Source organism: Anticarsia gemmatalis, chromosome 5 (assembly GCF_050436995.1).
Source record: "Anticarsia gemmatalis isolate Benzon Research Colony breed Stoneville strain chromosome 5, ilAntGemm2 primary, whole genome shotgun sequence".
Taxonomy (NCBI): Eukaryota; Metazoa; Arthropoda; class Insecta; order Lepidoptera; family Erebidae; genus Anticarsia; species Anticarsia gemmatalis.
Genome location: NC_134749.1, coordinates 13,470,372 through 13,482,398, shown reverse-complemented (window position 1 = coordinate 13,482,398; position 12,027 = coordinate 13,470,372). Strand labels below are relative to the sequence as shown.

Sequence of the window (12,027 nt, the reverse complement as noted above, 5' to 3'; positions counted from 1 at the left end):
TATAAAAACGTTTGGAACAGGTTATTTAAAAAATTATATCTTAAATCTCAGCATGTCTGTGTGCTGCTTCTTGCTTGACAAAATTTCGTAATTTCGAATTCAATCGCGCGGTAAGTTTATATATGGTTAAGTTCGGAATTTCAGGGTTCTATATTACAAAGTGGGTTCGAATTCTAATTGATTAACATGAAAAATCTTTCTAACCATATCGCGTGTGGTGACACTTTAAAAATTGGGTGTGGTTTCTTAACTTGTACGTACTTACAGCACGCCCTTTTCCAACGGGTATAGGTTGAGACCTGTTGCTTTATTCACATGTATAGGTGTAGGTAATAAATAAAACAAATGTTATAGTAACCAAAATAATATACTTATTCAACAAGTTACTGTACACGACGCGCATCGACATTGTATTTACATTACATTTTGCACGTCAACGTCAGTGCTTTGCGCTGGACCTTGCGTAAAATACAGCCAAGTCATTTGAAAAACAACTTGATTATTTAAAAAGAAGGATATAAGGTATATTGCTAACTTTTCGGTTAGTAATCAAGAGACAAAAATGTATTGTCAGGTTCACCTTGAGTCTAAATTATTTTATCTTTTCTATTTTTTATAATGTTTATTATAAATTGACCTTTTCATACATTTTGAAAGAAGTTGAATCGTTGAAGAATAATTAGTTTCATTATCTATCTGTTCAACAATATAAGGTAAGTCTATCTTTTACGCTAAGGCGCCAACGCAATACACATTATTATAAAAAAATAAACTATATAAAACAAAACGTCTTTCAGACTCATATTGATACAACTAAATAATTTTGGTATTGATTTTTAAATCTATCAAATATTTGTGAAATTACCGCAATAAAATAAAAATACGATTCGAAAATTACCAATAATATTCGTAGCTTTTAACTAACAAAAGAAATTTCGATAATTACAATAGCAATTCTGTGTGTTCGATTTTTAAGGCTTAGGAACTGAATCAACTGAGTTCATACAGTAAGATAATAAAGATGCAGTCAGTTTTTTTAACCCTTAAATGAGGAGCTGCACTCCGAAGCTTGTGTGAAATAAATAACTTCAAAATTTTCTTTACTACGTTTTGCATACATAACGCAATTCTGTAACATTTTTGGAAATCTTTTTTGCAAACAAATATTTCGTAACTTGGCTGTAGCACTTCCGTGCGTCACAATTTATTTCCTATTATTTCACTAAATTGTTAGTATAAGAGGTCAGTTTAGGTTCAATTTATGTAAATAAATATCTTTGTACATAATTAAATAGACATTATTTTCGTACATTTTGTAAACTTTTCAAATCATTTTGGTAAGAAAAGATGACATGTTCTAATCTTTTAATGTTTAAAAGGACAGATCAAGCCACGACTTTCATAAATTTTTAACCCAATCGAATAACAATATAAAAACAATCATATAACAATTATGTACTAATTTAGATACATATTTTATCATAAAACACTTGTGGTATTATCTAATATTCTAATTCATACGATCAATGATTTTCAAACATTTTTCGTTTCGTTTAAAATGGCGAAGTGATGTGTTATATAAAATTATCAATAATCGACGGACATAATCGAAATCTACGGTGACAGGTTCGAGTATCGGATCGAAAATATTATTGTGTATGTCAGAAATTTTACAATACAATACTAAATTTATAAGCCAGAGAGCTCTGTTTCAAAACTACATAGATTTGCTTTAGTATTGATAATCAATAGTTCGAACATAATTAGATATAAGTGACGTAACTACACATAATAAATTGAGTGTTACCATACCAAATTACTGTTTTTTGATAATTTCATCGTTGTTTTTGATGATGGTAACACCAATTTATTGTATCTGTGTATATGCGATGTAGTTATATTATGTTTTCATAAAATAAACAGTGTCAGCAACATAAGCAGATCAGAATCGTCCAATATAAGGCCGTCTTAATACACGAACAGAGCATCGTAAGGCCAACAACATATAAATTCTTTCAACACAATCAATCACTAATCGTATGAACAGCAGTCTTAACTAGGCTTGTTGGTAGGTAGTATAGGCACATCTTTGTTCTGCTTCTCCCACAGGCGGCTGTAGAGCGACTGCGGGTTGGCGATGAGCTGCTGGTGCGTGCCGCGCTCGGAGATGTTGCCGCGCTCCAGCACGAGGATCTCGTCGGCGTCGGCCACCGTGGACAGGCGGTGCGCGATGCAGATGGACGTGCGACCCACTGTCGCGGCTTTTAGGGCTTGCAAAATGGCCTGGGAATAAATTTAAATGTATTTCAAGCGATGAGGGTTACACACATATTCTCTTGCTTCCACTTTTAGATAGAGGGCAACGGAGTGGCTACTCGAGTTCAGTAAATTGCCAAGTTTGTTGAGGACCATGTATTCCTTTGAAAACTGTTAGAAGATCTCTTAAGAACGATTTTCTAAAGTTATTTACACAGTTAAAAGTGATTGTCATAATATCTCTTTTAAGACCACTTTAAAAAAGACATTTCGAGTTCCATAAATTTTCTGTTGTTAAGCTTTCAAAGATTGCATGTTCCTAAATCGTATAAAGGCATAATTGTAAATTTGGCTTATTTCAATATAACTAAAGAACTTTTTACTTACATGTTCAGTCAAAGAATCCAAGCTGGACGTAGCTTCATCAAACACAATAATAGGTGAATCCTTCAGTATAGCGCGGGCGATGGCCACACGTTGCTTCTCACCGCCTGACAATTTCAAACCACGCTCACCTACTTGAGTTTCATAGCCCTGCAACAAAATAACACTTATATTTAATAGAAGGTTCTTGACTGTCTCCGTGGCGCAGTGGTTAATGTCACCACGCCGCTACCATTGCGACGGGAGGTCGTGGTTTCGATTCCCACACGGAACAATTATTTGTGCGATCCACAAATAGTTCTTTCCGGTATGGTTGTACTTTTTGTTCGTTGTTTGTAAATTTGAAAACTCCCTGCAACACAAGAGTAATTCTAAGTGCGGGAGTTGTCTAAAAAAATAGGTTCTCGAACTGAGAGACATAAGCAGTCTGTTTATTAGGGACGGTTTTTCTTTTCCAATTTGAGATAAGGTATTTGTCTCCTACCTTACCTGATGGTAAGTGACGTTAAAGAAAAGGTTTTTAAGATTACCCTAGTTAATTTACTTTGTTACCAAACTTTAGGCTACCAATGTTATGATATTCCGCATACCGCTGAACTTTATTATTTTTTTATTGCAGAAACTGTGCAAGCCGTAGTTTTCGTAGTCCCGGAAATAGGCCAACAGGGCGCCTCAATACCACGTGGACAGAAGTGATGCGGCGAGATATGAAGGCATGTGAAGTTGCCAAGTAGGGAGAATGTAAGGATGTTTTTGTTACCTTAGGCCAAGTATTGACTGAGTCGTGTAGTTCAGCCATCCGGCTAGCCTTGAACACGTCTTCTTTAGGCTTGCTCAGGTCTCCGTAGTGCAGGTTGTGGAGTATCGTGTCGTGGAATAGCACACAGTCCTGTAACACACAGAATTATTGTCAAAATCTAGATAAATATAAATAGATCACCGAATTGTTATCACGCGCAATTCTTTAAGAACAATTTTTTTTTAATAACATATTATTATATTATGTTTGTGTGGAATGGATACAAACTGCCAGACATCGTTTGCAGTGCAGAGCTGGGGGAGGCCTATGCCCAGCAGTGGGAAAATATAGGTTCATTATAATAATTATACTTGTAACTGCTGGGTCAAGGTTTGTATGGGATCAGCAATTACGTTTCGCTAACTGTATTTCCTTACCACCTTATGTACTTGAAATGCCTCTTATGATTTCAATACTTATATTATGTAAGTAGATGCTCCCATCATGCCTCCAATACTATTTATATCTTGTTTATTAGCACCTTAATATATTGATTTAATTTATGTTATGACCAAAGTGTGTTCAGTAGTGTTGATAGCAGCTACATTACAGCAACATAAAGTATTTGTCACCTGTGGTACAACAGCGACAGCTTTCCTCAAGCTCGCTAGATCGACGTCTCGAATGTTCTGTCCCGCTATGGAGATAGATCCCGATTGTGGCTCGAAGAAACGGAATAGTAAGCGAACCATTGTTGATTTACTGTAACATTAAAAAGATTACGTTAAATTAATACTTATATAACAGAAATGTATTAACAAATAAATCTAAAACTATAATTACACATGTCAATGTGGCCCTCTTTTATTTTTCTGTTTGACCAACTGTCTTGGCTCACTGTGTGGATCACACAAATATTTGGGCCGTGTAGGAATCGAACCCAAGACCTCCCGACATACTGGCAATGGCGTGGCGACCACCTTAACCACTGCGTCACGGAGGTCATCAACCCCGTCAAATCCGTAGACTATGCGTTATTATAAAAAGCTCGGATGATTCGGTCATCAATTAAGGTTCATTTAAAGAAAGAAAATAGCTTCGAGGTATCGTAAAAAGTGGCGTCTTTAGTCTATGTAAGTATTTAGTTAGTCTTATTCTAAAAATATTTTTCCTCACCCACTGCCCGATCCACCCACGATGCCAATCTTCTTGCCGGCCGGTATACTGAAGGTCAAGTTGTTAAATATCGGCTTGCCGTTAATGTACTTGAAGCTCACGTCTTTGAAATCTATCGTCGCTGTGCTCGGGTCCACTTTCAATGCTGGCGCTTGGGATTTCTCCTAGAAAATAGAAGGCAAATATATTAAAAACTATGTGTAATAGATTACCGATAGGATTAATAATTCACCATACAAATAAAATATTTTTTAAGATGTAATTCTGTGTAGAAAACACGAGTTCGAATGCCGGTCAAACCAAAAATAATGTTGCCTGAGTTTATATTAAAGAGTTTTGAATTGTTTACGTAAGGCTTGCTTAACACAAATGCGATTCGGCATTAATCAGACTATACGGGCGACAAAACTGAATACGTTTAGAGGAACCCGATCGACACAACGTGTCTTTCTCGTTGTTTCACGAGTTCTTTAATAAAAAGCTACTGGACGAATTTAGACGAAATTTAATACATCGATTACAACTAACACATAAAATACAGATTAACACATAAGATACAGATTAACACTTAAGACACTTTTAACACCAATCTTTTAACTGTACTCTTTAAAATAACAAACACACACCCGTATCCTGGACTGTACAGTCATGAGCGTGAACATGGTCTGCATGTCTATGAGCGCCTGCCTCACTTCCCTGTACACGGAGCCCAGGAAGCCCAGCGGGATGGACAGCTGGAACAACAGCCCGTTCACCATCACTAGGTCGCCTACTGTCATGTTACCTGCGAGAAAAAATGGTATAAATTAGGTTTTGAAGTGATGTAGAAAGAGTTTTTTAAGTAACAAATAGTAGAAATGGAATAAGATGAGTTTAAAAACAGATATGTGGTAGATTTTTAGAAGTGTTAATAAGCTTGCCATAATAATTGTAAATAGTAATTTATTTAGGCGAAGCTTTATAATTCAATAGAAAAATTAAGAAAAAAAATGTTTGAGAATCTGGTAGCAAGTCAAAATTTTTGCAGTACAGGGATAGTACGGGGAGTTTTATGAAAATACAAATAGCTGACATAAAGTGCAACAAGACCCGGAACAACAAGATGGAACACACAAAAATTTGTTCTGTGTGGGAATCGAACCCACGACCTTCCGACACACTGTATCTTCGACCTTCTGACCGGTAGCGTGACGATCACCTTAACTAACACGCCAGGGAGGCGGACTGAACATAATACTTAATGTATTTTGACCTTTTACCACCCTATGTACACTGCAACGCCATCCAATCCAGCAGCCACAAGCGAACAGTAACGGCCTCATTACGAACCTATAGTTAACATATCCAGTACATACCCTGTGCTATCTGATTAGCAGCCATGATCATGATGATACTAAGTCCTCCACTGAAGATGGCGTGTTGTCCGAAGTTCAGCAGCGCGAGGCTCGACGCGGTCTTGAGAGATGCGAACTCGTACTTCTTCAGCGAATCGTCGTACTTTTGCACTTCGTATTTTTCGTTGTTGAAATACTGGAATTGAAATATGATTATATTAAATGATTGCGTGAGTTTCAGTTAAATTTTAGCTTTAGTTTGGTCAATACATTATTTATTATATGAAAATAATATAAATGAATAATAATAATATAAGCTTCAAGTCTTAGGTTAATATTTATTATAGTTTTTTTTAAGTCATATATCCCGCACTGAGAATTGCTCTTGCGTCGAGAGGACTTTCACAAACATACACAAAGAACAATTAAAGCCGAAACAGCTATTTATGGGTCACACTATATTTGTTCATTGTGGAATTGAACCCACAACCACTCGACACGCTAGTTATGGCGTGGTGACTACCTTAACGTCTGCGCCACAGAAGCCGAACTAACAGACACTTAACAGAGTCCTTTTGCAAGAAAGTCGATAACTTCCTTCCTTACTTACTTAACATAATATTGACATCTACCTCGCACACACAACCCATTCACAAGCTAGAAAGAAACAGCAATAGTCAAATTACCTTCACAGTTTCGTAATTAATGAGAGAGTCGATAGCTTTATTCCCCGCTTCATTCTCCGCCTTGTTCATGTGCACGCGGAATTTCGTACGCCACTGTGTGATAGCTAGTGTGAATACTGCGTACACGCCTACACAACCCCATGCCAGACCTGAAAACAAACAAAGTAGGTAAATAATTGAATCTCAATAATACATACATAATATACTGTGTGTGAGTTGTACATATCTTATATATACAAGACAAGTAGTTACAAATATATTTATTACTATGAAGATCTAACTATGGAATCTGAAAGCCTCTTTGGCGTGGTTGGTAGTGCACTAGTGCATCCGAGTTCTGACCATTGGGTTTGATTCCAAGGTAGCAAAGTGCTATTGGTTTTTAACTAATTTATACATATAAAACTATTTGCGATAAAAGTCAGGTCAGTATATGGCAATAGGCTTGCCCCCTATTACATTGGCCAAACATTGTAAATGGCGAAATGCGGATCTATTTAATATCAATCCCTGCCTACTGCTTCGGGTATAACGGGAGTAATTTTATGTACGTTTATATAAATATGCACTTACCAGTAAAAGCGAGTCCTCCCTTCAATCCCAATATAGCGGAGACGAGCGTCAGTTCAAAGATGGTCGGTACAATGTTGAACACCATGGCTGATAGTACGAAGTTTATAGCGCGGGAGCCACGGTCTATTGTCTGTAAGTAAAAGAAGAAGACATTGTCAAGGTTTGTATGCTATTAAGTTCTTTATTACTGCCTCTGCGCGGTTGGTAGTGTATACTACTACTAATCACGAGGTTACAGGTTCGATTCCCGGTTCGAGCAAGGTGCTTTTGCTCGTTTCTAATTTTGTTTAGAATATTTTTCTGCCTGTATTACATGAAACTTGCATTGTTAATGGCAAAACATGTGTGTATTTCACAAACCTCTACCTCTGCCCTTGGATACAATAGGCGTGCTGATATGCCAAAAGGCGAGGAAAAGGTGTAAGAGGTTAGTACTACGATTTGTCAGAACAAATAAATAAAGGTAAATTAATTGACTGGATTAAACTACACGAGTCTCAGTAGCAATCCTTAGAATGATTTTTGTATACAGGACAATTATTCATATGACATCAATCAGTGAAATTAAAATTCAATCTATATTGATATAAAGTCGATGTTCTCATATTTGATATTTAGTAGAAATAGTAGTGAAAAGAGAAATAAAATTTTCTCTTAGTTCGCTATTACTGCATAAATATGGATGCTTGCTATACTAAAATGATAAAACAAACTTACCTTAGAAAGTGCTCCAGTCTGTCTTCCCAAATGGAAGCTAAGGTCCAAATTATGTAAATGTATGAACACATTGCAGGCTAGTTTCCTAATAGAATGCTGGGCTACTTTAGCGAAGACGGCGTTGCGGAGTTCATTGAAACCTGCCGCTCCGGCACGGGCTATACCATCTGAAATGTTATGAAGGTTTGGTTTAGTTTTCATATTGATAGAAATATTATGTAAATAAGTATTTTATAGAGAACATAATAATAATATGAAAAGTGACCATTGGTTCTGTTTTTCAACATAAAAAATGTTACAATTCTTGCTACAAAATTAGATAAGAATTATTTTTGTTTAGGCGGCAAAATTACACAAATTTTAATTTATCAATAAGTGACTATGAGAACTACCACTATGATCTGGGTTGCTGATCACTAAACCTCGGGTTGAAATCCCGGCTCGGGAAAAGTCTAAAGTTCACCTTTTAGAAGGCTATCAGGTAAATAACGAAAAGCCTGCGTGTTTAATACACATTCGGGTATAACCTAATGCAATATGAAAATAAGGTCTATCCAAATAAGTAGCAAAACCTACACTTAAGTTAAAATATACTCACATCCCAACAACAAACTGAACGCGGTAGTGCCTAAAGCTTGTGGTACAGTCGCCATCCCCAATATCGCGTCTCCATGCGCCACGCTGGCCGCGTTCACCTCGTCCACCGCGTACTTGAAGAGGAAGGGCACCGTCACGTTCATCACCTTCGCACCGAACAGGAGTGAGAGGGACAGCATCACTCTGTTGCGGATCATTTGGTTGTCCTGTGGGAGTAGGATGGAGTTAGTTTTGGCTGTTGCTATTTGAGTCAAAATTGCTTATAGCTAAAGCTTCTAATGTGTCGTAGATGTTACTCTAGTGGTTAACTGTAAGCAAATTAGGCTAATTTATAACCATTTGATGGGATATAACAATTTTTTTTACTGGGTCTTGATTCAAGTTATAGCTTATTTATGAATACTGAAATGGAAAGACTCTTTAGTAATGTACACACTTAAGATGCAATACAATATTCTATGCTTACAGAATAACTTAATGGAACAAAGATGTATGGTGTCTAATGACGAACCAACAGGTTTGTATGTGTACTAACCCAAAATATGAAAGAAAAATGTATGATAAAATTGTTATGATCAGCATAAATATTGTCATCAATGATAGAATATTTTCTAATAAGCAAAAATGCAAGAAGCATTAGACTTCAAAGTATTTATTTTAGTTTACATAATTAGTTAGTACAATTACAAAACTATACTAGTATTTAAAACCAAATAAAGATTAAAAACCAGTTGCTTAAGAATTCTGTTAAATACATAATAAATTACTTTAAATTAGTTACACCATGATAGTTAAAATATACCAAATGTACAAAGTAAATAATGACTTGCAAATTGTACTGTTCACTATTGATTGTATGATCATTTTCATAAGGTGTTGAAATTGTTCTATTGATAAGGATTTTAAATTTACTGATAGATAAGTTAAATTCTAGATCAAGTACATTAGTTTAATATGTATGTCTGAAACTATGTCTTGAAAAAACTTATTTACAAGTATTATTAACAACTAAATAACATTTTACAGTCTCATTCACAGACATTAATGGCTGAATAAGTTATCTTAATTACTTTTTTCACTTATAGATAATTTCATTGATTAAAGTTAAAATAAACATATATCAAGTAAACCACACAAAAGTAAATATATTGCAAAAATAACTCAGTATATAATCATTATTATATTACATTTCATTATATCTAGTCCTTTAAGTAATGTTTAATTTTATTTAGGCTTCACTGTAGCTTATAACAGCTGTCAATTTCATTTGTTTTCTTATTAAAAACACATTAGTTAGATAGATAAACTCAATATCTTACCTTAGGCCATACATATTCCGCCATGCCCCTTATCATATCCATCCCGGTAACCGGCTTCGCATCCCCCAGGTTAATATCTTCACGAGACAAAACAGACGCACCTGGGTGAAAGCAGTCTCTTTTTTGGATACCTAAGGAGGGGAGAATAACGTCAGGAAACGTTTAACGGGATAGGTGTTTACGTTAAGGGAGAAAACAAGCGGTTAGGAACAGGGTTCGAAGTGATAATTACCATTGATATTTTAATAAATATTCCTTGATAATAAAATAGGTATATACAACATATACCTAGTTACAAAGTTGCTTAAAATTTCACCTTTCAAAAATATTTTTGTTTAAAAATTCTATCACAAAATCTTGTTATAGCTAGGCCAAATGAAGCAATGTACATGTTGTACAATATTAGCCAGATAATTATCAAGGAAAAATAATTATCTTAGTGATTTCGAACCCTGGTTAGGACACATGCGGGATACGGATGAGAGGATAAAACAAAGAGCTGCGTTCCAACCAAGTATTAGTGACAAAAAATGCATAGTAAGTAGCGTAAGAAATAATACGTGTTTACGTTCTATGTACATCTGTGTGTTACTACGTTTCCTGTGAAGTATAGTGTTGAATTAGAAAAAAACAAGACATACACAGAAGCAAATAAAATAGAGGAATGCAATGCGGTTTACGGTTTAACAAAACAAGGTAATCTATTCTATAACAAAACAAATGAGTAAGGTTTACAAAAATCTAACTTCTAGCTTTAGAATATAGTGGCAATATGAGCAATACATCAGGAATATAAAAAACTATGTTTTCTACTTGAATTAGATGTAAATGAGTATTATCATTAAAGGAAACTATTATGTCTTTAAAAATTTACATATAATTTTTGTTTTGATGGGGATCGAACCCGTTTTTGACCAATTATTTTGGAAGTAGATACCTGTTATACCTCAGCCTTCAGTTACCTTGATAGTAGGTACATAAGATACGACAACAACGATTAAATTAGCACTCCCAACAAGGTCATTATGAAATATTATGTAACTTTAACATTTCCTGGAAAATCTTTAATTCAGAAAGTGTTCAAAACTTATATTTGCGGTCTCTGTTGTACCTTTGAGAAGTTATTAATGTCGTAGTTTGCTTACCAACTGGTATTTTTCCAGTTTTTGGTTTGTTTGCCAACACTGCCGCCAATACATTTTTCGCCGTGTCCGGACCCCCACCAGCCGGTGGCGGTGTAGTAGAATAATTCTAGAACAATATAACCTCACTTTCAACACAATTTCACTAAGAAAAACCAATAAAACCATTAAAAATACGTCTCGTTATCAACAGTTTGTTTGTTTTAAGAAATTACCCTGTAATGGCTGGCAGCGGCACATTCTCGACATATTGAGTTCAGTTGCGGTCTGCTTAATATATTTGATTGGATATTTGATAAAGACTTCGATAATTTTACATTGTTTTTGATGAATTTATGCAATTTTTTATTTGACAGCAGCGCGGCCGCCATGGTGGCAGACTGACAACAAAATGACACTTGACAAGATAAGGAAAGTGTTGCCACTTTTCAGGACGGACAAAAAATAAGCCTAGTGTTATTTCTTTTTGTTTATAATCCAATAAATTAAAATAATTCAGACCTATTCATAAAAATAGACTTGTTGCCGTTGAGTTGCTTCATTAATTTTACTTTTAATTTTTTATAATATACAAATTCGCATAAAGTTAAAAATAGTAATAATTAATCGTCTTCTTACTAATATTTTCAAAAAGTGTTCTTCTGGAACTATCCACTTCCAATGTCAAAATATTTACAATCATAATGGAACTCATTGGTATCAATAAGGAAATCGGTCAAGCATGAATATGAGTTTTATGTCAGGTTCCTTCACATATTAAATATAACATAAGAGAGCGCGATGGATGAAGACGAGATGAGGGGCTACAGTTGTCTTCTTATTTTTATGACTTCTCTACAATAATTTTACTAAATTTTTTATTTACTTATAATAGTGCATATTTTATTACACAATATTTTGATAAATCATTATTATAATTTTTGCACGACTTGCAGTCCCTTATCCAATGCTCACTTCTGTGTACTGTGTTACTGACAATACTTCTGTAGCCCCTACTTGCTACAAAAGCACATCAAAACTTTAACCGAAAAAATAACAAAAGATTATTTCCCAAGGAACCCCAATACGCTAATGGGCTGTTACGTTGTCGACTCGATAAAATAT

At 35.1% G+C, this 12,027-nt stretch overlaps 1 protein-coding gene across 3 annotated transcripts; it reads right to left on the bottom strand.

Moving 5' to 3' along the window:
• Nucleotides 1-348: 348 nt before the first annotated feature.
• On the bottom strand, nucleotides 349-11,309 carry ABCB7 (ATP binding cassette subfamily B member 7). 3 transcript variants are annotated; one of them, XM_076114851.1, is made up of 14 exons: nucleotides 11,139-11,309; nucleotides 10,927-11,032; nucleotides 9,782-9,912; nucleotides 8,464-8,668; nucleotides 7,866-8,032; nucleotides 7,149-7,278; nucleotides 6,576-6,724; nucleotides 5,911-6,085; nucleotides 5,182-5,339; nucleotides 4,556-4,719; nucleotides 4,012-4,141; nucleotides 3,401-3,529; nucleotides 2,644-2,790; nucleotides 349-2,283 (listed from the first exon to the last, which is right to left on the bottom strand). In XM_076114851.1, exons 1-14 carry the CDS (start codon nucleotides 11,292-11,294, stop codon nucleotides 2,053-2,055), a joined length of 2,178 nt encoding a protein of 725 aa, XP_075970966.1. In that variant the 5' UTR covers nucleotides 11,295-11,309; the 3' UTR covers nucleotides 349-2,052. The 3 variants fall into 3 exon arrangements, with proteins under 3 accessions (XP_075970966.1, XP_075970967.1, XP_075970969.1); XM_076114852.1 differs by having other exon boundaries at nucleotides 9,782-9,882; XM_076114854.1 differs by having other exon boundaries at nucleotides 9,782-9,858.
• Nucleotides 11,310-12,027: the final 718 nt, after the last annotated feature.